The following is a 23,544-nucleotide window of genomic DNA, read 5'->3' on the forward strand; positions in this document are numbered from 1 at the left end:
ATATTATTGAGACCACATTCTATATCCTGACCATTACTTCACAACACTACATTGCTCCAAACTGTATGGGATTAACCAATTAAAGAATAATTTTACTTTGCTTTAATCTCAGTTTAGAATAATTACAAAAACTGATGTAAAACGACGATACAATTTAACGTTACTCACTCCTGTTTTATTCTGAAAGTCTGAGCGGCTCATTTCCGGGTTCCTTCACATCCTGCTTATCGCTTGACGTCGCTCGCTCGCGCTGTCGGACGACCGGATAACGGGATCCGAGAAGGGGGGCAGGAGCGGAACGCGTCGGTCTGACAGCCAGACGAGGTGCTATTGTATAACCGAGACCGCCGTATTTGTGCGTATTTTTGACTGTTGCCACAGAGGACGCCTCTTTCGGCACCCTGTCCCTATTTTCTTGCTCTGCGCCTTCTTCTTCTTGTGTTTTCCGCGGAGGTAGCGACGGGGCGGTGCGGCGGCGCTCGGCTCTTCCTCCGGCCGCTGGCGGACGACCTGCGCGGCCAGGTTTGTTCCCTCCACCCGTGCGAAGACCCGGAGGAGCCGCGAGAAGTGGGAGGCTGTGACGACCGTGTTGGGGGGGGGGAAACCGCGACGAGAAGCATCAGGCGCCCGCCACCGAAAAGGGAACAAAACACAGCAGGTGCAGCCGTTTTAAATGTCCGAAAGAGGATCCGTCCGACACAGTGATGCGGCAGCCAAGGTGGGCCCAGATTGATGATTCTAGATCATCCGGCACCAGGACCAGTCAGAGATCTGCTTTATAAAGATCACCATCGAGGAGAAGCTCCACACCAAGCCGCGGTGCTATTGTGTTTGTCCGCCCCCCCCCCCTTCTTCCATCTGGATTAGCACAGGAGGCTAATTGTTGCTCATAGAGAAATCCATATTGAGATTCAGGCCGATGACATAGCGTGTGTATGTAGCACCACTAGAGGTGTGTGTGAGTGTGTATATGCGTGCGTGTGAGGGGACGCGCCTGTCTGAGCATCATCTGTGCGGGCCACTTCTCCACAGGGATGACACACAAGTGATATTTGCATCCGTGCGGAAAAAAAGAAGTGAGAAGATTTGGGAATGCTGCCGCTGCCACTTCCTGTCGGGCTCTGAGAGAGACGGCGAGGGCCACAGCAGCACGGGACTGACCGGACACCTACCAAACACCCCCCCTCTTTACCCTCCGCACCTCCTCATCCTCCTCCACCCCTGAGCGCCTCCTCATCCCGATCAATCGTTAATCCAGACAGCCACCAGCTCCTCCGTTCGCACCCCCCCCTCCCGCACCCCACGTCCTCCCCGTACACCCCATTTGCACGCTCGCGCAGGGAGCCATCGGGCGCCGCCGTCCGCGGTCCGTCCGTCCGTCCGTCATCTAACCGCTCAGCCGTCCAAGCGCAAACCATGGAGACCACCAAGCTGCCCCCATCCAGCCCATCCTCGCCGACCACCGGCTTCCTGGTGCCGTCCGCCGAGAAGGTGGACGGCTTCCCGCGCAGGTCCATGCGCCGGGCCCGGCAGAGGAGGTCCCACAGCTCGTCCCAGTTCCGCTACCAGAGCTCCCAGGTGGAACTCACCCCGCTCCCCCTGCTCAAAGGTAAGCTCCTTTCAGCTTTTCTCCCGCTGTTCCGGGTATCACATTCCAAAGACCACACGGAACAATCCTCCGGAAAAGGTCTGCCGATGGACTTTCTATCAATAGATGTCCACCGATACGGGCCGTCCTGCCTGCCCTTGTCCTCCTCCCTAATTGCCAGAGGTGACAGTGGAGGCTTTAAAAGGAGATGATCCGCTTTTGGGTTCCTTTTAAAGCTCTCCTGCCCAATTTATCCCGGCTAAAACCGTTCCTGGGACAAAATGTTAAAAACCAAGAACGCTAACCCCCCCCCCCCCCATTTATAGCCATCCCTCGCCTTGGATATCGTCCTGACTAATTGCACGATTTCACGCCCGTTCCGCACCTTCTGATGTGGAGATTTCCTCCAGCAGATGAAGATCAAACGGCCTAAAACTGGAAGATGAAACCCTGGCGGTGATGAGCGCTGATTAAGAGGTGTCAGGACGAACCGGCAAAGTGCCGATTCACCCACAAATAAGACGCTTTATTTACAGTTTGGCCAAATCTGAAGATGCGAGTGATCGTGAAAGGATTCGCCGGATCATTGATCCGTCGCATAAATAATTAGTTTTATCCATCCACAAATCAACACAGGAGCTCAACGCCGCCCCCTGGTGGCAGAGGCGGAGCGGGAATTAGCCTCCGCCGCCGCCACCTTTCTGTTTCTGTGTCGGGAGCAAGGAGCTAAATATTCCCAGAGTAATTTAATGTCCCCAGCTTTGTTTATCAGTAAACATATTTCCATAAACTACTTATGCTAATACGGCAGAACTTTATGAGTTAGCCAAAGCTACGATTAACTACCAGGTTAGCACGCTGTTATTGGTCCATCCCCATCTCTAAGGTTATTGATGGCACTTTTCAAGGATTCAGGGATGCTAACTTTCGGCTAACGTGAACCCTGATCGGCCGATCCCGGTCTGAGGATGACATCACCAGCACAAGAAGGCGACTGGTTTAGCTTCGGGTTCTTGCTGTCCGCTGTTAGCGCGCTACGTTGTCTTCGACCGTTTCAGGCCTGCCGATCGTTTCCCGCTCTTCAAACTTTCCCGCGTCAAAAATCAAATCTCTTCCGTCTCTTTTCCGATAGCCGTCGCGGCTCCTCTTCCTCTCGACCGTTATTCCTCGTGCAGCGTGTGGAGCTGCGCGCCCCTGACCCCTCGCCGCCAGGTCACTCCCTCAAACCTATCCCATCAGCCCTCGCTGCAGACAGGACCTATTTCCTTCTGGAGTGTCCGGGAGTACATCTTTACGCCTCGTCACCCTGGTCCAGGCCTCCACGTGACGGGCGTGCCCGCCCCGACGATGGAGGGCTTTCGCCGCGGTTTTCCGCAGGCAAAGTCCCAGTTGGTGTCGAGCTCCAGATCCCCAGGAGGAGACGATAGTAAGGTTCTGCAGCGGTGGAGAAGCAGGTGTGGGGAAGTCTGTGGGAGCCGGTATGTAGGCCAAGTGTAGCTGTGGGTGTGTTGCTCTCCGGGGAGACACACATCCGCAGCCGATTTAACCCCTCCCCCCCCTCACCTTTACAGCGGCGCCTCTCTTTGAGGCCTGACACCCGGGAGAGGCTCAAAAGTGAGCTTGAAAAGGTGAAACGCGTTTGTTTCTGCGGCGTTCCTGTAAACCAGAGAAGCATTCTGGAGCGGCCAATCAGAGCCGGCCAATTATTCCGCAGATCAAGGGCGAGGATGAAGGGCCCTGTTCCCCCCCCGGAAACACCCGCCCCTGGTACGGGCGGGCGTCTCAGGCCTGTGTTCCCGGACCAGAGCCGCACTTGAGAGCGCTGTGCCGCGGCGGACCGTTTATTGTTCACTTCGGCCTCTGCCAGCGTGCACGTTTGTGCCAAACATAGAATTTATGGAGAGACTTTCCTTCAAGGTCCGTTGCTCAGCCGCCGTCCTTCCTTCCTTAGCTGTGAAAAACACCCATTTTATGACCCCCCCATTTCTGGATTTTAAGCCTCTGCGTGTGTGTGTGTGTGTGTGTGGTGTTGCTACTAAGCTACTCATTCTGCTATCAAAGTGAGGACATTTTTAGGAAATAGGGAGGCTATTTTGGTTGGTCCTCATCTTTAAAGGGCTGTTTGAGGGTTAAAACAAGGCTGAGGTCAGAATTGAGTTCAGGTTGTGTTAGTTTGGATGTGTGTGTGTGTGTGTGTGTGTAATCCAGGATCCACTGTCTACCAGGAAAGGTGACCCAGTGAAACCAGTTCTGGCGTCAGAAGTGAAAGTGAAACCTAATGTTAGATAGGGGAGACGGCTCCTGACGGAGGCCAGCGCAGGACTTGTGTTCAATAAGAGCCCAGACTTGTGAACGTGCGCAGTTTTCATGAAATTAAAGCTCTAAACAACGTTTAAATGTCCAACAGAACCTTTCTAAAGATCCCCCTCAGCTCCAGCCACCCCACTGTCACCCACGGGGCCTCCAGGGGCCCGGGGACCAGTCAGGCCCCCCAGTCGTGGCTGCTGCGCCGCCGCCGCCGGCTAAGGTCACGTTTCTGCCCGTGATCTAGTCAGCAAATCGCTAACGTCGGACTCAGTTTTAACCCAAAATAACCGACGTAACCTTTCCTGAAAACCCAGGGGCACGTTTCCCACCTCGCCCGTTCCCGCCGCTGCCTCCGCGGAGCGCTCAAATCATGGCATCTCCCAGCATGCACTGCAGGTGTCAGGGCTGTGTGTAGATGCGTATAAATAGCTCAGTGAATCACCTGCGTAGGCAGAAACGCAATTACTGCAAACAGGAATCGACACCAGTTAAAACAATGGAAATATGACGGCTAATTAGCGCGCCGAGGTTTTGCTGCCCTACTTGTTTGCGTTAGCATAGAGGCGCCTCGACGGCTACACGCGCGGTTCGTAATGTCCTCCAAATCGGGCCGTTTTTACCGCAAACAATGGAGAGATTATGCCGGGGAATGCGTGACACCTCCGAGAACGAGGGATGAAACGAGCCCGTCGCCTGAAATTTTGGTGTCCAAGGATATGCCTGAAATTAAAAAAAAAAAAAAAAGCGAATCTAAATGTCGCTGCTTGCGATGAAAGTTTGTTGCTAGCTGTGCTGTCGTCTTTCTCCTTTGACATCCGACGACCATTTAGGGGCCGATTATCAGAAGATATGACGAAGGTTTGATTGATTTTAGATCCCCAGTCGGACGGTTGGAGGCTCATAATGTTTGCATTTTTTCCCCCTTTTCTCCAGGTTTGAATGCTCACGAAGTTAGCAACTGTAGAGCTGCTCCACGTGAAGCCGAAGCATGTTTGTGAAAGGACAAATCTCTCCCCTTGATTTAACGGCGCTCTTGCTTTAAGAGATGAGTCGAGGTTGCGTTAGACACAACGGCTCCTCTACCTCCACCACTTTGCTAACTCATTCTGTTAAATGGCACCCGTGCCAGATATTAACAGTAGTAGCTCCCCTGCTAACACCGACTGCTAGCGGGGAGGCTAGCTAGGCTAACTAGCATCACGTATGACAGTGTGCGTCTGGACGTGTTTCACCAACAACTGCCAACAACGTCCAGTCAATGTTTTTAATTTTGCCGTGTTTGTCCACATTATCTTGGTTTGTCTATGGCGAGTCTGCTCCGATTGTGCTTTAAAATAATCAGGACAGATTGTACGTGGGCGCCTGAGTGTGTGTGTGTGTGTGTGTGTGTGTGAGGAGAGTGAGGCCAGCTGGACGGGCACGGGTCTGGTATTGGGTTACAGAAGCGATGGATTCTAGGTTTTGCTTCTGCGATCAATTAAGGGGGAGGGGAGGTGGTGGGGGGGGAGCGGAAATGACCGGACATTATGCTGACAGGTGGATGAGGTGGGAGGGACGGTGAGATAAGGGTAAAATAAAAGACGGAGGATATTACACGGCAGGAGACGCTAGCTCTGCCTGTTCTTGATTGAGCACGCTCTCCTGAGGTGCTAAAGGTGGGAAAACCAAAGCAAATATTGGGCTAGCAAAGGCGCCGCGCCGCGTATCCCAGTTCAGATGTGGTTTTGATTGGACGAGGGATCGGGGGAGAGACGGGGGGAACACGAGAACGCAGTTTTACAGCGCCGCTAATCGAATAATGAGCGGGACAGCCAGGCGGATGGAGGGAGATAGCTTAGGTTTTGTTTAGATCGGCTCGCTGGGGAGAGTTTAAACACGAGTAACACAAGTAACGAGCTCGTCTAATCGTGTGTGTCTCAAATCAGCTTGTTTCATCTACTCCTGCCATCTCTGTTTATGCTCTATGCTGATGACTAGCTGATATAATTAGCTAGTCTCGCTAGCATCATCGTGCGAGAACTTCCAAGTACCTGCTGTTCTAATTAAAAGCGGCCTGTGTGAGCGCTCCGCCTCCGTCCTGGGAGGCTGTTAACGGAATATCTGAACCTCTGGCCGTCCCATGCCGTCCAGCACGCTAACGTCCACGCTAACGTCCACGCTTGTCCACCCGTGTTTCCTCAATGGTCTTGTCCTGAATCTCATCAGGAGGATTAGATTGTTTACAGATGGACTTCAAGTACGTCACTTAAACCCCTTAAGGTGATATTTATAATGCCCTGACATCCTCGCCGCACGCCGCTGAGCAGTTTACGCGTCTACAGCGCCCTCCTACTATTTTTAACCGCCTTTTGCTTCATTGCCCCGCACCCCCCTTCGCCGCCACCCTCCCCGGCTCCTCATCCCCTCCTCCTTTCTGCGTCACCATGTCTGTGTATGAAGCATCGGGGTGCGTGTGTGTGTGTGTCTAATGACAGCGGTGCAGAGGCGGCGTGGATGGTAGCTAAAACCGACGCTGTCCTCTCTCTCTGACTCTCTCTGTCACACACACTCCAGCAGGATGACGGTTGTTTGAAGTGGGGGGGGGGGGGCAGCAGAAGAAGAGAGACTGATGGGTGGAGTAGGGGAAGATGGAGGGAGCGATGGAGAGTGGATGATGTCATCTTTTAACCCTACACCGCTCCTTTCTCCTCCCTTCTTCCCCCCCCAGATTTCCTCTCTCCAGCAGGACTATATTTAGACACGTGCAGCTGTGTGTGTGTGTGTGTTTGTTTTGATGCCATTGTGGGGATCGTTCATTCTTATCTTTTACTGCTCATTTCTCCTCTTTCTCCGCTCGCCCCCCCCCCCCCCCTCTCTCTCTCTCGAGCGTCACATGATCCCGCCTTTTGGTCGTCAGCCTCAGAGATGTTAATCACCTGTGGGTCACGATGGCGTCAGAAATAATGCCGCTGTTTCCCTGGCAACCGCCCGTTAAAAGTAACTCACTACCCCAAGCGTTGCATCACTTTTCCATGACACTCGCGGACGGCTAGCCTGCAAATTAGCTTTAACCTAAGAGCAGCAGTATTTATGGGGTGTCAGCTGATGGACGAGCCCAAACAAGAGTGGTGCTAATGCTGCTATCCCTTCAGAAGGAGAGGGTCTAATATTTTAAAGGTATTAAAGCTAAATGAGCACAGATTCTCTATAGTCAAACAGAAGCACATTGTGTCAGCGCTGAAAAGCTGTTCCTCTAAAGCAAAGATCGGTGGGAAGTGTAGTTTCTTCCCTTAAACTAACCTGCCGTTAGCTTACCTGTGATGTAGCTGTGGTGCACCAGGTCGACGCCTCTCTCACCCCCACAACGTCTCTCTCTCCCCCTGATTTCACCCTCCCTTCTTTCTCACCCCTACCGCCACTCTGTGTCTCTTGCACCCTGTCCTGTCTTCACCTCGCTCCGTCCCGTCTCCTACGATTACGTTGCATTAAATACAGATCAGTGGGAAAATGTCCACAAACCCGATGTCTCAGCCGGGGGGACGCACGTCCAGAGTGCTCATATAACGTCCACAGTCATCTGCATATAATACGAGGACGTTTTGAAACATCCAGAGGTCTCCAAAGGACGGTGGACACGAGGTCGGCCCTCGTCTCTTGTCACGCCAAACTGAGCAGATGGTCCTGTTGTTCCCTAAAGATGTGTATGTGTGTGTGTGTGTGTGCCGTCAGGGCCCCTTACCCCAACCTTTTGTTTCCCACCTGGTGGGGGGGTTAAGACGGGTTAAATCTGATCTGCTCCCGTTGTTGCTGCTAATCAGCCCGGGAACTAATCAACTGCCCCTGGTGTGACGACATCTGCCCCGGGGCACCCGGAAAAGAGGCAGCAGCGTTTCATTTGCTCGCTAACGCTATCTCTGGTCCGACATCGGCTCGGGCCGCTAATCCTCGGCCCCCCGCTCGCAGGCCCAAACCTGGCTGTAATCCGGCCTTTATCGAGGCGACCCGGCTCCTGGAGCGAATCTGACCGGTAATGGGATGGAGATCCAGCCGAGGCCTCCGGAGGACAAGTGCGTTAGCGCAGCAACCGTTAGCTGCATGTGTAGCATACACCTTCTCCCATAACCCCCCCCCTCCCGCTGTCTCAAATGCTGCTCTGTTTTCGCCCTCTGACCCCGCTGTTTTCGCCCTCTGACCCCTGCCCAGATGCCCCGGTGGCAGAGCTGCACGACCTGTTCTGCAAGAAGCTGCAGCAGTGCTGCGTGATGTTCGACTTCCTGGACTGCGTGGCCGACCTGAAGGGGAAGGAGATCAAACGCGCCGCGCTCAACGAGCTGGTGGAGAGCGTGGCCACGAGCAGAGGGGTCCTCATAGAGCCGCTCTACCCAGAGGCCATAAAGATGGTAAGAGAGGGGGGGGCAAATATAGGAGAACCAGTAATCACCCCTCCTGAGGAGTCCTGGTCAGGAATGAAACCCTCCACGTGTCAGTGCTGCGCTGAGGTCCCTGAGCAATACAGATGGGGGGGGCGGGGGGGGGCGATGGGGAGCCAGGGAAGGAGGCAAAGCAAGGAGAGAATCTAGATTATGGTATGGAAGCGGAGCTTTGATGTGTAGGTAGGAGGCCATTGCTGGCGGAGTATTTTTAGAAGGGACGAGCTTAGCAACACTCTGATTGTTGTTTATTTTGTCACATTTCTCCTGAAAGCGTCGCTCTTTGTCTTGCTAACATGGCGCCGCCGTCGTAGCGCGCGTTAGCGCACCTCCGTCTCAGTGGCGGCGCCGCCGTAAGCTCTCGCTAGCGTGGCTAACGTTGGCATGTAAAGCTAACGACACTTGGATCACCACAGATAATAAAAGATCGGGGGGGGTTGGCTGCACGGAGGGTGGGGGCCTGCTGTGGGAACACATTCAGATGCTTGAATAAACCTGGAGGGAAGCAGTTTTTTCTGTTTGTGCTCTAAGTGGCCGGTGGAAACGCTTTTGTTGAATAAATAATGACACGGCGAGCGGCAGGAGAGCGTTCCAACCGCAGCTCTGGTTGTTTATGAGGAGCTCTGATTTAACACGGTCGGTCACCAACACGACGTTTGATTTCCACGTTTGCCCCTTTCCAGATCTCCGTAAATATCTTCCGGACCCTCCCGCCCAGCGAGAACCCGGAGTTTGACCCGGAAGAAGATGAACCGACGCTGGAAGCCTCCTGGCCTCATCTGCAGGTACCCAGATGAGAATAAAGCTTTCACCAAGCAGGAAATGTCCAACCAGGAGCCTCCGCTCTGGTTTGGGGGGTCTCATAATGGCCCATTCTGCAGCTGTGTGGACGAAGCTCCCCCTAATATGCTGCGGTATATATACATCCCAGGATATACTAGAGCAGGACGGCAGCAGCAGGAAAACATGCAGGCCGGTGTTGCTAGTGCAGCATAAATGAACCTATATGAGCCCAAAACAGCCGTGATATCGTTTAAAAGCTGCTGTTGAGAGCAGAAAAGGAGCAAACCTGAGCCATGTTAGCCGTTAGCACACTCAGGTGTCTGATCCGTTGCTTTCTGTGGCTTCCCCAGCTGGTCTATGAGTTCTTTCTGCGTTTCCTGGAGAGCCTGGACTTCCAGCCCTCCATGGCCAAACGCTACGTGGACCAGAAGTTTGTCCTGCAGGTGAGCGCCCCCCCCCCCCCCAGCCTCATGTACAGACAGACGTGAACTAGAATATCCCAGATTAAAGTGCTTGTGAAGATTATCGCTTCCACTATCAAATTCTAGCTGGAGCTGTGCTATAACCCATACTTCCCCCAGCCAGCAGGGGGCACTAGAGCCAGTTTCACTTCACTCTCTCCGCCTGTGCAGCTCCTGGAGCTGTTCGACAGCGAGGACCCCAGGGAACGGGAGTACCTGAAGACCATCCTGCACCGCGTCTACGGAAAACTACTGGGTCTCCGGGCCTACATCCGCAAACAGATCAACAACATCTTCCTCAGGTAACTGCCGCTATTTATAGCCTTTTAAAACCAGCGGATCAATCGGGAGCCAGCAAAGCAGCGAGAGCAGCTGCATTTGACCTTCCTGGTGCATTTTTTAGTTAAAGTTAAGCTTCCATCACCACTACTGTGTCGTCCTATTGAGGACTTTTACTATATTTAGAGCTTTTTGTCAACATTTTGTTACCTTTTGGAAGAACAAAGAAAGCGGCTCCTGTTTATACAGCAGATTCTTGATTGATGTGTGAATAAAACACAGAAGCAGCGGCGCCGCTCTGTTATTCTATCAAGTGTGACTCATCCGCCGCGCGTTTGCATTAGAATTCAGGCCCGGCGTGACCGCGGACCCTCTCCAGGCTGCCTTCGCACCCCTCTGCTCTCGCCTCGTGTTTCGGGAGCTGTTTCTGTCTTCCCGCCGTTTGCTCATCGCCCTTTTTTTTGGGATTTTTCAGGTTCATTTATGAAACTGAGCACTTCAACGGCGTCGCGGAGCTGCTGGAGATCCTCGGCAGGTTCGTACCTTTCGCTTCACACGTTCGCTTTAGCATGTTCGTCCGGGGTTTCAAACGTTAGCGACGGACACGCGGTGGGGATCAAAGGTCACCGTGGCCTCACGGGGCAGACGTAAACACGGTGGCAAAGCTAACGGAGGCAGGAGGAGCGAGTGGAGGGTGAGTCAGAAGCGGCGGGAGGAGGAGGGAGAGCGGGAGGAACAGAGGAGAGAGGGAGACTTGCATTCATCTTGGTGGTAACAGAAGGTATTTATAGCTCCGCCCACATGCAGCGACAGCCAGTCGGACGAGGGCGGACTGAAGCGAGACGGGGAAAAACAAATAAAAGACGGAGACAGATAGTTTCCCACACCTCCGCCGCTCCAGACTCCGTTGGCCGGACCGTGCCAGTCCGCTCAGTCCGGCCCGGTCGGTGTTCAGAAGTGGAGCAGCCGGGGCGGCGCTGGTGGCGAAGCTGTGCTCTCATCCAGCGCGGAGATAAACTGTGTGTAATGTTCAACATTTCAAGATTCAAGATTCAAGAGTACTTTATTGATCCCTTTAGGGGGTGTCCATCAGGGAAATTAGCATCTCCAAAGAAACGTACAGCACTGTACAAAATTTCCCACCACCATTACACCCCATTTGTGTGGAAAAGCACCATTTCTCACCTAAAAAGTGTCTTCTGACGATTCCCCCTGAAAACCTTGATTCTCCGGTGTGTTTCCTTTGAGTGCAGCTGTTTGTTTCCTTTGCACAAATGTAGAAAACGTCACCAAATTTGCTCGTCCTTGTCTCCGGCAGCATCATAAACGGCTTCGCGCTGCCTTTGAAATCCGAGCATAAGCAGTTCCTGGTCCGGGTTCTCATCCCGCTGCACACAGCAAGGTCCCTCTCCATCTTCCACGCACAGGTCAGTGACAAGGGCGCTTTCCTTATAGGATCCATAACATGATTATTGGAGATTATTGCCGGAGCCTGAGCGTGTTTGGGGGTGCAGTGCGCTCATTGTACCGCAAGGGGGCGGAGTTGAGTCGCGGATGTGTGAGAGCGTTTTATTCATGTCACACATGATTTAATTATGCAGAAAGTACTGTTTGTTCTTGACAAACTGGTCAACGTGTGTGTGTGTGTGTGTGTGTGTGTGTGCTGAGCACCAGCGTGCCCTACATTTACCCTCCCCGTCTTTCCTCCCACGTCACACATACATAATTCACAGTCACACACACATTTGACAGGGTCACTGGGGATACGGGGCCGCTGGAGGACGGGTTCCTCTGCTGGAGGTGTGCCTGGAAACCAGTGGCCATTTCCGGATCGTAATATGAAAACAAATCAGCATCTTTATGTAAGGCTGCAAATTCCCGCGTGTAAATATCAATAACACATCAATGGAGGACGATAATAGCTTTAAAGTCTATGTAACGGACACCCCAGTTTAAAATATCCCGATCCTTTGAGAAAACAAAAGGTTCATTAATCGCTACCGTAAAGTCAGAACGTCGACCCCTAAAGCTACGATTTAACCGCTAACAGACAGGAGCTAACGGACAGGAGCTAACCTCCAGCTCGCGTCGCTCTTGGAGGACTTGTGTGTGACATCACTCCTTCCGAAAGTAAACACGCGCACGCAGGGCCTGTCGCCACGGCGCCCATTCGCCACGGCAACAGTCCCGGGCGGAAATAGGCAACCCCAAAACAGACTCGGGAAGGCCCCCGCGGGACAACCGGTGGTGATTGCAGAGGGCTCACACTCAAACACAAACAGTTCCTCTTTTCCGATCTTTTTGCAGGCGTAATCCCAAACTAAACTTCTGAGAACATGTTTTTGTGCGTGTGGCTGCTCGTCCTCTAACCGTTTGACCTCTGCCCTGACAGCTTGCCTACTGTGTGGTGCAGTTTATGGAGAAAGATGCTACCGTGACTGAATATGTGAGGCTGTTTTTCATGATCTCATATCTAATCTGCTGTTTTATAGCATTTAGTCCACCTCAGGGAGGCTTGTTGATTAAGCTACTAACCTTTTCTAACACAAACCTGTGTTAAATGGTAGAAAATGACCCCGAAACATTAAACCGTAGCGATGGGGGAATGCTAATGTTGCTAATGTGCTTTATGTTAAAACAAACTGAGGCGTCTCTTGTTAATGACTGAGCTAAATGCTAATAAATGACCTTAGAGTAAATGTAGCGGGTGGATGCTAGTCTGCCGGGCTGGTTGCCTCGGTGTTTATTTCTGTTGCCTTTGTTCTTCTCCCTGCAGATTATCAGAGGGCTGCTCAAATACTGGCCCAAAACGTGCACGCAGAAAGAGGTGAGCGACGCCGCCATCCCTCAAAGCCTTTTTCCTTTTTTCCTGGCTAACCTAGCAACCGCGCCTCTCCGTGTTTTTGCATCCAGGTGATGTTTCTGGGCGAGATCGAGGAGATCCTGGACGTGATCGAGCCGTCCCAGTTCATCCGGATCCAGGAGCCGCTCTTCAAGCAGATCGCAGCCTGTATCTCCAGCCCTCACTTCCAGGTAAAAGCCCGCCCCCCTCCCCACAGACGGACTGCTTTATTATCTGCTCACCGACTCTTGTGTGTGTTTGGGTCCCAGGTAGCAGAGCGGGCTCTTTATTTCTGGAATAACGAGTACATCCTCAGTCTGATAGAGGAGAACTGCCGGGTCATCCTGCCGCTGGTGTTCGCCACTCTCTACAGAGTCTCCAAGGAGCACTGGAACCAGTCAGTGGCCCACACATGCACCATTAAACACTTGTGACATTCAATTATAACACCTTGTGGCTGCTGACATGACATCACCTACAGAGTTGCATAACAACAGTTTTTAGGGCTGTTAGCCCAGTGCTAGCATAGCCTTCACCGTTGGCTGTCACCTCTACTGCCCTCTTCTGGCCAAACCAGGTTATTTCACCTGGTCTGACTTTATCACGTTAAACATTAAAGATCAGCAGCAAAGCTCATGACAGGACACACGCACAGCAGCAGCAGAGGGATTTGGTGTGTTAGAGTGACGTTTTCATCATTCGCAGTTGTATTTATTTTTTTATTCTCCCACCAGGACCATCGTGTCTCTCATCTACAACGTGCTGAAGACCTTCATGGAGATGAACAGCAAGTTGTTTGATGACCTCACCGCCTCCTACAAAGTGGAGAAACAGAAGTGAGTATGACTCACGCGCTCTGTGTGCGTGTGCGTGTGCGTGTGTGTGTGTGTGTCACACTGACAACAGGAGACTCTTATGTCATGTTTGAGATGGTATTTCTTCCGTTAGCTGTCACTTTATATTTCACGTCGTAAGCATTTATTGCTGAGGTCATCTTTTGCCACATGTTTTTTTCTCTTGAACCGCATCATAATTCCACTTAATTCTTACCCTGTTCTTAAGTCAAGATAGTTGAGGCTGATGGGAATTTTTTAAGGAGTGGTTCCACTGTTTTTCCCCTGATAATCCATCAGTCAGTCGCAATCAACTTCACGTCTGTTTCCTCAGGTGTGACTGGCGTTAGCGTGAATCGATCCTGGGGGGGAAAAAGCAAACTTAATTTTATAATTTTAATGCGTAGACATGGCCTCATCTCTTAGATGCTTCCACTGGCTTTTGCGACGTGGAAATTGTCTTTTTCGCTGAGTTTCTAGTGCGGACTAATGCTAAAATGCTAATGCTACATCATACAACCGTTTTTCCTCCATTCAGAGAGCTGAAGCGAGAGAGGGAGCGCACAGAGCTCTGGCGAGGCCTGGAGGAGCACCAAGAGCGGCGGATGCAGATGCTAACCGACGCCGCCCGCAACCAGCGCAACCTCCAGGAGCGAGGTGAGAGAGGCGACCTGCCCGCCCCGTCCTCCCCGCAGGCGGCTCACTCCGACCAGCTGGAGCTTAAATCCGGAGGGACCCCCTCTTACTCCTCCGGAGCGGCGGAGAGCGCCACCTAGGTGCTGCGTCACAGATGTCGATTTACCAGGGGGGGTGCGGGGAGGGAGGGGAGGGAGACGGAAGGTCGATGAGGAGTTGGAAATGTACAAAACAAATTCTCTGCCGCGAAAAACCATCCCAGGTCAAACCGTTCCATGGTGGATAGCCTTTTTCTTTTCACACGCCATATAGATCAGGAGAAATATTGTCAGCAAAACTGGCTGCGAATCAACCTCCAATCAGGCTAAAGCGCACGTGCACGCGCGAGCCGCTCACGCCGCGCGTGGACGACGCGACGCGCCGTTTCAAACCGAACCGATCCGACCCCAAAAAAACGTCACACGCTGACCCATTTCAATTGTAAATATGAGAAGGCTTCTGCAGGTTCTCTCACTAATACACCCATTCAGTACAAGCTAACACCCCCTTCACACGCACACATGCACGCACACACACACGAACAGAGCAGGTTCTGTGCTGACTCCTCTCCCTTTCTGTTGGGTTCCACCAAAGGATGAATTTAAAGTTCCTCAAGGATGAATTACCACTGATGATAGTGATATAAAGTACAATACTGTAACTACTTCTTACTTGTTACTCTACTACTACTCTAATCTAATCTAAGTACTACTGATGATAATGATGTTTTTATATATATACATTTGTCTCTGGTTATTTCTGTAGTGTATTATGGGAGAAACACTAGTGTAGCAGACACCATAAAGGGGGAATCTGGCTCAAATTCCGCAGAATTCCCATTGAACAGACCATAAATAGTGGAAGAATGAACTGGATTGGCAGGTGGTGGTTGTCTTTTTTGTGTAGTTCTGGTGCTGTGGTAGTTTGGAACTCCAAGACATCTCGATTGTGATGAAAATCAGCGGTCATCGCGGTTTTCTTCTTCTTCTTCCCTGCAGTCGTTGGCGTATTGTCGCACCTCTGCGCTCATTACTGCCGCCGCCTGTTGGTCGGTGGAACAACAGGCAGGGACCAAAACGTGTAAAGAACGGGATTAATGCAGAAATGAGGAGAAACTAGGAGTTAATTGATGCCCTCATATTTAGCGGGGCAGGCTGCTCACATTGATTAATTAATTAACTAACTAACAGTTAAGTCATTCAGTACGATTTAACAGTCCGTATCAGTGGCTAACAGGGGTCCCAATAGTAAACTAAATGATTAAAGCTAAGCAAAACCCCAGTGTAAGTTGAAAACACAGAATATCTCTTAAGTGACCTTTTCTTGAAAAAGCCTTACCGAAGCACAATAAATGGTTTACTAACCCCAATTACTCAATTAGCATTGACATTTGTGACATAAATCTATGAATAATTACTTGGGAGACATTTATTTTCAACTTTAAAGCATACGGGAAGTCATTAGGTGAACTATTCAAAGTAAACGAATGAGTGAATTTTGGTCCACAATAGCAGTAAAATAGATGAAACTGTGTAGGAGGAAATAGTGGAGACCACATTAATAACTCTTAGCTAACCCTCATTACTGCATTAGCTATGAGCGTGTCCTTAAACGTTGGACGCCACGTCGTAAAAAACCATTTAGAATTCCTACGCTCGAGCCAAAGCAAACTCTCGCGTCCGCCCCAACACGGAGGTTCAAAATAATGTGCGCCGTGAGCGTTCCCTGACCAGAAAGTTAAACAACACAACGATCCAGTTCTTTCTCCAGATTTTTCGCAGCGTCCGCCCCGCTGAGGCTCGCTACGGTGGGGGGGGGCGATCGTGACCATGACAAAACCTGCAACTAGGAAATGATAACAAACAAAAAGCTGTTTATTGGTGTGCGGTCATTCCTGATTAGAGCAACAGGATAAAGAAAGAGGGATTTTAAAGTCACACAAAAATGTTTCAGCAATATTTTCTTTTTTTTTCCAGGATAATCTGTGTTTTTAGGGGGGAGGATGGGAAGTGTGCGTCACGGTCAAATGTTTACCCCTACACTTCCTGTTGCGTCCTTGATATTCACTTTGTCTTAAAGAATAATTTCTGTGTAAATTTGTTTGATGGGAACTGATTCTGCTTTGTATTTTGTTCGTTTTCTTTCTCAATATTTGTACGATCTTGTTCATTTTGTGTAAACAAAACAAAACAACTGATGCTATTTATTTTCTATCCGACCAGGAGAATTATTTGAGGATGACGGACAGGTTGTGCGTGCGTGTACGTCCGAAGAGTGAATGATGGGGAGGCGTGCGTAGGCAGAGCGATGGAGAACAGGGCTAAACCTGCTTCTTTGTGTCTTTTACTCTCTCTCTTCTTCCTGGGGGACAGGGTTTGATTCCGAATGTATCGCTATAAAAAACAAGTGATTGTTTCATTTAAAAAAAAAAAAAAAAAGAGAGACACTTGAACGCTACCTGTTGCCTCCTTCGCAACCAAACATTTGCCAACCTTTCAGACAAGCAGCTTGTAAACGTTGAGCTCAACAAGGTTCGGAGGTTTCGCTCGACCCCAGAGTGACAGTTCAGGTTTATTTAGGTGTTCCAGCCACAAATCGGTGACTTTTATTCAACCTTTTCCTGACCTTCACTTTCAAATGTTAATTGCAACATGTTTGTCAGTGAAAGAGGACAACACCGTTAAAAATGTTCAAAAATAGCGACGTTAGCATTTTAAAGCCTTTATAATTACTTATATTTAAGCAAGTCAAAACACAAAAGAGTGAAGTTTGAATGTTGAAAGTGTAAACACTTTATTTATTTTATTTTTTAAAAATGTTGTCATTGATTTACAAAAGACAAGAATTTTCCACAAAACTGACCAGTGAAATTCTCCATCGGTAGATTGAAAATCTAGATCATTGTTCAATTTTAACTTTAAGTTGTAAAATGTGTGGTTGTTGTCTTGTCGCCTTTTGGGTAGTTAACGAGCACTTAAACCAAAGAGAATTGTCCCGACGGAATCATCAACTACCCGCCAGCAAATAGTCAAATATAAAATAAGGGTCGTTTGTGAAATTTTAACCTTTGTTTTGATTTGTGTATTATGAAAATGCTTCTGTAGCTGTTACTCTGGGAGACGAAAGCAAGAAGTGCTCACATTTAGTTTCAGACCTTTTGATTCAGTTTAAAAATAAAAGAAGAAACAATAGAAAGCAAAGTAAAGAAAAGCTGTTTTTGTAAAAATTCGCATTTATGTTTCAAAGTTTAGCTAGCATACTTGATTGTTGTTGTCGCTCAGCTGTCCCCGCCCACTCTTCTACAACACTTAATCTGATTGGTCGATGGTTAAAAACTTTATTGAACCTTCTTTGGACAACAGGAAGTGAGAGAGGAGAGTTTGCAGAGAGCTCTGGTGTCGCCACATACAGCCATAAAAACGTCCTTGCTGTCACTTTTTCTCTCTTTTTGGCCTCGTTTCGGCTTGGTTGAAACAAAACTCGACATCAAACTCGGCGAATGAGAGGAGAAAAGACGGGGGAAAGCAAAGACGTAGAGTTTAGCGGTAGAACGGCAATAAATCAGTGCAGGATAAGGATACGGAAACATAACAACCGCATTACGTAGCAATTTCACAGAATTTCTAGATTTGCACTGTTCGCCCAACGGTCTGTGTTTGTTGTGTTGATGGAAAAAAAAAAACGTAGAGAAGATGATGAAGATGAAAAATGTATATTTTGGGGGAGGGTGGGGGAGTTGAATGTAGAGCGGTGTACTACTGGATGTAACCTTGCAGGTGGGGGGGGTCGCAGAATGGAGGAAAATATGTGCTAAGAAAATGAAACTTCACTTTGAGAAAACACCCTGCGAGTCGGCGTCGTCTTTGTCTCCCGTCTCCTTTTGTCTCCGTGGCAACGATCACCCCTAAATATGCGTTTGGTTTGTCCCGAGTCTGCAACTGGTACCGATACCTGGCAGTTGTGGAGGCCAAATATTACCCCTGAGGGGTAAACGGGGGGGCACAGACTCCAGAAAGTAAATAAAACGGGCATAAAAAGGTTTTATGAGGTGGTAATCGGACATTGTGTCGGTCAGGAAGTCAGAGTCAGATCATAAAACACGGCTAAATTAGCTGATGTGGAATCCTGCCCAGACTTTTTTCCTTTTTCCCCTCACAGGTTGTTTTAATCAGCAAATATCTCACAGCCACAGATTTGCAGGACTTTAACGTGAAATCTGTCACAATAGCCTTTTCTTGCTACTTTAATATAGAAAAGATGCCCTGAAATTGGGAGAAATCCCCCCAGATTTGGAGCTGCCACATTTATAAGGTTCATGTGCTGAATGGGTCCATTTTCTGCTATTTTTAAACTTCCTTCTCAACCATTTATCAAAAAACAAATCTTGATTTTTAAAAGAAATTACACTTTATCTTATACAGAGATTCTATCTATTTTTAGTCTTCTAAATTGGATCAAGTGCGGCAATAATTAGCTATTTCAAGTTTTACTTGAGATTTATTCTTATCCACTTTTGTCACTTACAAATATTTTTAACCTAAAGAATATATTTTAAAATAATTATCTGGATTCCCCCCCCCCCCCCCCCCCCCCCAGGTTTCTAGAAAACATAAGCTTATATTATCGAGGCTAAAAATTGAAGTTTGCGTAAATTCCCAGAAATTCTTTTTTTCTTTCTTTTTTCTGTTGGTTGGACTTTAGTGAGTATCGAGTTAAGCAGGGACAAACCCCCTGAGAACAGAGCAAAGTTGGATTAAGAGCAACACACACACACACGCACGCACGCACGCTGAGGTTAAAAAAACATGGACAAGTTTCCGTATTTTCCAGGGAGTCTCCATTATTTCAGGCTTGGGGTCTCTAATGGTATTTCATTGTAATTGCGATGATGTCAGACTGTCCGTCCACCCTGACGGGCTTCTAAAAACAACAACAAGGGGAGATTGGTTCCATTCAGCTGGTTGTTGTCCAGGCAGACGCACAGGACTCAAGCAGCTGCAACCAAAGAGACGGAAAAGGTAAGAAGATCATTTTTTGAAGGTCTTTTCCAGAGCAGACATGTCGCGCCATCTTTACCTAAAAACCCCTTCGAAGCAGACGCACTCCTGTTCTTTTACACATGTATCTTATTTAATTCCCTATAAGAGCAGTAAAGCCAGTTTGTAGCGGTCCCATGCCTTTAATAAGCATTTCTTTTCATGCCACAACTATTTTTATTGCTTCTACTATTTTTAAGGCTCTGCTCAGCTGCTTGCAGAGCTGTTGGGTAGATGCCTCCCCCTCCAGCTCTAAATTACTTTATTTTTAATTACACAAATGATATTCCACTTTATTCGGCAGCATTTTGCTGAAAAAGTAGTTATTTTGTCTAACAAAATGCAGAGAGTATTGATGGTTTGCGGTTGCAGTTCCCACCACGAACACTAGAGGGAGCTGAGACGCTGGAAGTCAGATTTATTTAAATCTTTCTGTATTAATCTGCTTTTTTAAGTCTTAAATTAATTTAAAAAAAATACTGTCCCGTTCAAAACATCTTAAAAGAATGTCAAAAATATAAACCTTGTCGTTCAGGCATTTTATTTAGACTTTATTTCAATGTGTATGTTGGCCACTTGAATAATCAACGTAACCGTATTTCCCAGGATGCACCGCTCTCTCCTCCTGCTCCTGGTCGCCGGGACGCTCGCGGTATGCGTCGCCCTGACCAGCACCCTCCACGGCTTCCGAGGCTGCGCCGTGCGGGAGTTCTCTTTCGTGGCCCACAAGCCCGGCTGCAAGGGTCTGCGCGTGACCACGGAGGCCTGTTGGGGGCGCTGCCACACCTGGGAGGTAACGATCGCGCTGATTCAGTAACTGGTAGTCTGGGACGGGGAGGCGATGATGAATGACCCGGGACTCGACCCAAACCACAGGAAGGCTGACGACCATCCCTGGACTCGTACCCGCAAGTACTTAAGAAATGCTCGAGCGGCGGCCAGCGGGGAGGGTCGCCGAACCTTCGCTGAACCCGTTCTGGTTCGGAATGGTTCAAATTTCACCGCCGCCTAATCGGAAAACCAAATTTACAGCGCCGGGGGAACCGAGTCAGCTCTAAACCCTTTAGAGACCGAGGAGCCCGGCTAACGACCTCCATCGGGTCAAAAGGTCAAAGTCGGGGGGTCTAAAAAAAAAAAAAAAAACGCGTCTCAAACTTTTTCTCTTGTCCCAAATTGTCTGATTTCCTCCCAGCACGTCCGAAGGTGATCCACCCGTGTGTGTCTGTGCCCTTCAGAAACCCGTGCCGGACCCGCCCTACATCCACCGCCACCACCGCGTGTGCACCTACAGCCAGATGCGTCACGTGACCGTGCGCCTGCCGGGCTGCCAGCCCAACGTCTCCTCCCTCTACCACTACCCGGTGGCCCTGCAGTGCCACTGCGCCGTCTGCTCCCCGCAGGACACCGAGTGTGAGACCTTCTGAGGGAGACGTCGGGAAGGGGGGGGTCCACTCGCATATTGTACCGGATCAACGCAATAAAGGGGCAATTTATGAGCTCTTGGCTTGACTTTTATTCCGGGGTGGCGAAATGGTTCAAGGTGGGGGGGGGGGTTGGTCCTTAAAAATGGAACTGTTAGCGTAGCGGTTAGCATGGCGCACCAGAGGAGTTAAACAAACCGGTTCAGGTTCAAGCGGCAGAAAACAGAAGTTTATTGAAACACGAGCTGGTCACAAACTGTACAGTGCATTCTTGCTCTCTCTACGTCGACAGATATGTACACGTTGTCCTTTATTGCATTCTCAAATTCACAAATATAAATAATTCTACATTCTTTGGTCTGTTTTTAGTGGTTATTGCGGAACCCTTGTGACCAGAAATGGCCTTAAATTTGCTTTATTGAGTCACCGAATGCTTTTAAATCAGTGGGAAACTCCTGGAAAGGTTTTGAAACTCCTGGAAAGGTTTTGAAACAGTGCAACGATGAGTCGGGTCTTTTTAGAGCGAGAGATTCAGTTTGTGCGTGGGACGTCACGTCTTAACACACGTGAGCGGACAGAACAGGTCGTCTTTACAGACTGGAGATTACAGTGAGGCGGCGGCGGGCCTCGCGGCGGCGCCGCGGGGGCGGGAAGGAGGGAGGGGGGCAGCTGAGGCGTCGCCGGGCTTCAGTCATTTACCGACGGCTGCTCCGCGGTTCAGTAGCGGGACCTGCGGCACATGTCGCAGCGGCACGCCTTCGCTGTGAGGATCTCGATCTCGTCGTGGTGGCGGCCTCGGGGGCAGTCCAGGCGAACTTTGACCTGAGAGAAGACGTGGAGCTGTCATGGAGAGAGCAGACCCCCCCCCCCTCCCCAGGAGCCGTCAGGGTCGCTCACCTTGGCGTCCCTGCTGATGGTGCAGCAGCGTGAGGCCGAGGTGATGTTGTGGGTGAAGTTGGAGGCCACCAGCACCGAGTACCTGGAGGGGAAGGCGCTGGATTCGCAGTAGCCCACGCAGGCGAACACCAGGTGGGTGCCTTTGCACGTGCCGCGGCGGTCGCTGCGGATGGTCACGTTGAAGGCTGGCGGGTGGAGAGAGAGGGTTATTTCCTGGGCGATAAAGCGCCCCCTAGTGGCGGGAAAAAGGCCGCCGCCCCAGAACAGCGGCGTGATTGACAGCCGCCCCCGAGGGGCCGGAAGGGCGACGGCACTTACGGTGGAGGTGGCACCCCGGGGCGAGGCTGCGGCTGTCGTGGCTCCGGCCAATCGGAGAGAAGAGCAGCAGCAGCGACATCACTGGGAGCGCCAGCAGGCACAAGTGTGAGATGGTGCTGGGCGACATCTGGATGGAAGCCTGGAGGGCCCAAACAAACACTGAGGTAGATGAGGCGTTGCCACGACGACGGTTTAAAAAAAAAAAAAAAAAAGCAAATGAATGGGCCGCTACTAGCGGGTCTCGCTGCTGCTGACGGTAAAGGCTAACAGGTGGTCTCGAGCGCCGACTTCCGACCGGCGAGCTTTGCCAGAAGCCCCTCCCACCTCCGGCGAGGTGATTTCCCACCCGTCGCTCCCGTCTCCCCGGGTGTCACTCAGCTGACTAACAGCGGAGACGGAGAAAAACCCTGTTGTCGCTCTCGTTTCCGTCCGCCTCATCTCACAGCGACCTGCTGAGTCAGCACGCTAACCTACACATGCGGCGATCTGCATGTGCTCACGGGCGCCAACACGTGTGTAAACAACCATCGGGGGGGGGGGGGGCAGCTTTTTCCAGCCCCGCTCTTCTGTGACTGATGAGCCGGGTCTTTAGGCCGCGGGGGAAATGGAAATACCTGAACCCCCCCATGAAGGGTTTCCACGCCTGAAGGTCGTGCATTCGAGACCGTTAGCGGGAGGCTAATGGAAGCTAATTGTTAAAAGCAAGCAGACGACTTAAAAAGAGCTGCTCAGACTGTTTTTGGGCCGCGCAGGTTTTTCCCCAAAATGAGTTCAAAACCATCTATTTTCAGCACATATGCACATTTAAAGCTGCCGCCTCCTTTTTAACAGAGCGTAGCATCAAATGAGCAAAGTCTCAGTTATTTCTACACATATTCTACAGAGAAATTGACCTGGAACGTCCTTAAACAAGCAGAGGAAAACGAATTAAAGGTCTATTTCGCCACATTTTTTACCTCTAAATCCAACATCAAGAGTAAAAAAGCTGCTGGTTCTTACCTGGAGACGACGGGCGGCTCCTGGGACGCAGGGCAGGTGTGTCGGCCGACAGGTGTGTGCGTGCAGGAGTGTGTGCGTGTGTGTGTGCGTGCGTCCCGGGGCTCATCTGCAGATATAGGCGACACAGGTGAGAGCGGGGGGGCCCTTAAAGCCGTGGACACGCCCACATTCGAGGGGAATCTTCGCTTTTGTTTTTTTTACCTGAATAAATAAAAGATTTAAAAAAAACAACCCCTCCAGCGTCCTCAGACGTGTCTAAACCATCCCGCTCTTGGCGTCTGGTACCATCTCAGTGTCCCTCTGCCCTCCTCCCAGTTTTAAACCTTTGGGGGGGGGGGGGACGCTGCTGTGACACAGAGGAAAACTAGATAGGTTTTCCATCAGCGCGCAGCTTCAGCCCAGCGTCTGAAACCACACTGGAGCTGTTGTTCTGGACGGGGGAGACGGTCCGGGTCGGGTCAGAGGGCACCGAGGGGTTCTGGGTCGGGGGGGGGGGGGGAGGGTCGGCAAAGCCTCCAGCGGGTAAAGAGATCTTTTTTATGGACTCTGGCGGGATCTGGACCCTGGAGCGGGACAGACCGCAGAGGAGCGCGTCTCCGAGGAACCGGGCTCGGGGGGGTGAAGGCTCGCGGTCCCGCTCCGATATTAGGCAATAAAAAAACAAATGGCTTTTCCTGAAGAACCGCCCGACAACCG

The 23,544-nt window shown here is 50.4% G+C and overlaps 3 protein-coding genes across 3 annotated transcripts; 2 read left to right on the forward strand and 1 right to left on the reverse strand.

Moving 5' to 3' along the window:
- Positions 1-1,126: 1,126 nt before the first annotated feature.
- On the forward strand, positions 1,127-18,017 carry ppp2r5b (protein phosphatase 2, regulatory subunit B', beta). Its single transcript, XM_003977927.3, has 13 exons — positions 1,127-1,609; positions 8,078-8,274; positions 8,988-9,089; positions 9,438-9,530; positions 9,720-9,850; positions 10,303-10,362; positions 11,146-11,254; positions 12,220-12,273; positions 12,604-12,654; positions 12,741-12,860; positions 12,939-13,066; positions 13,404-13,505; positions 14,041-18,017. Exons 1-13 carry the CDS (start codon positions 1,417-1,419, stop codon positions 14,276-14,278), a joined length of 1,578 nt encoding a protein of 525 aa, XP_003977976.1. The 5' UTR covers positions 1,127-1,416; the 3' UTR covers positions 14,279-18,017.
- Positions 18,018-18,788: 771 nt separating this feature from the next.
- On the forward strand, positions 18,789-20,713 carry LOC115250620 (glycoprotein hormone beta-5-like). The gene is made up of 3 exons (XM_029839726.1): positions 18,789-19,195; positions 19,820-20,006; positions 20,449-20,713. Exons 1-3 carry the CDS (start codon positions 19,041-19,043, stop codon positions 20,635-20,637), a joined length of 531 nt encoding a protein of 176 aa, XP_029695586.1. The 5' UTR covers positions 18,789-19,040; the 3' UTR covers positions 20,638-20,713.
- Positions 20,714-20,823: 110 nt separating this feature from the next.
- gpha2 (glycoprotein hormone subunit alpha 2) lies at positions 20,824-23,500 on the reverse strand. The gene is made up of 4 exons (XM_029839727.1): positions 22,849-23,500; positions 21,850-21,988; positions 21,532-21,716; positions 20,824-21,456 (listed from the first exon to the last, which is right to left on the reverse strand). Exons 2-4 carry the CDS (start codon positions 21,974-21,976, stop codon positions 21,352-21,354), a joined length of 417 nt encoding a protein of 138 aa, XP_029695587.1. The 5' UTR covers positions 21,977-21,988; positions 22,849-23,500; the 3' UTR covers positions 20,824-21,351.
- Positions 23,501-23,544: the final 44 nt, after the last annotated feature.

Source organism: Takifugu rubripes, chromosome 8, assembly GCF_901000725.2.
Source record: "Takifugu rubripes chromosome 8, fTakRub1.2, whole genome shotgun sequence".
In the NCBI taxonomy this organism is placed as follows: Eukaryota; Metazoa; Chordata; class Actinopteri; order Tetraodontiformes; family Tetraodontidae; genus Takifugu; species Takifugu rubripes.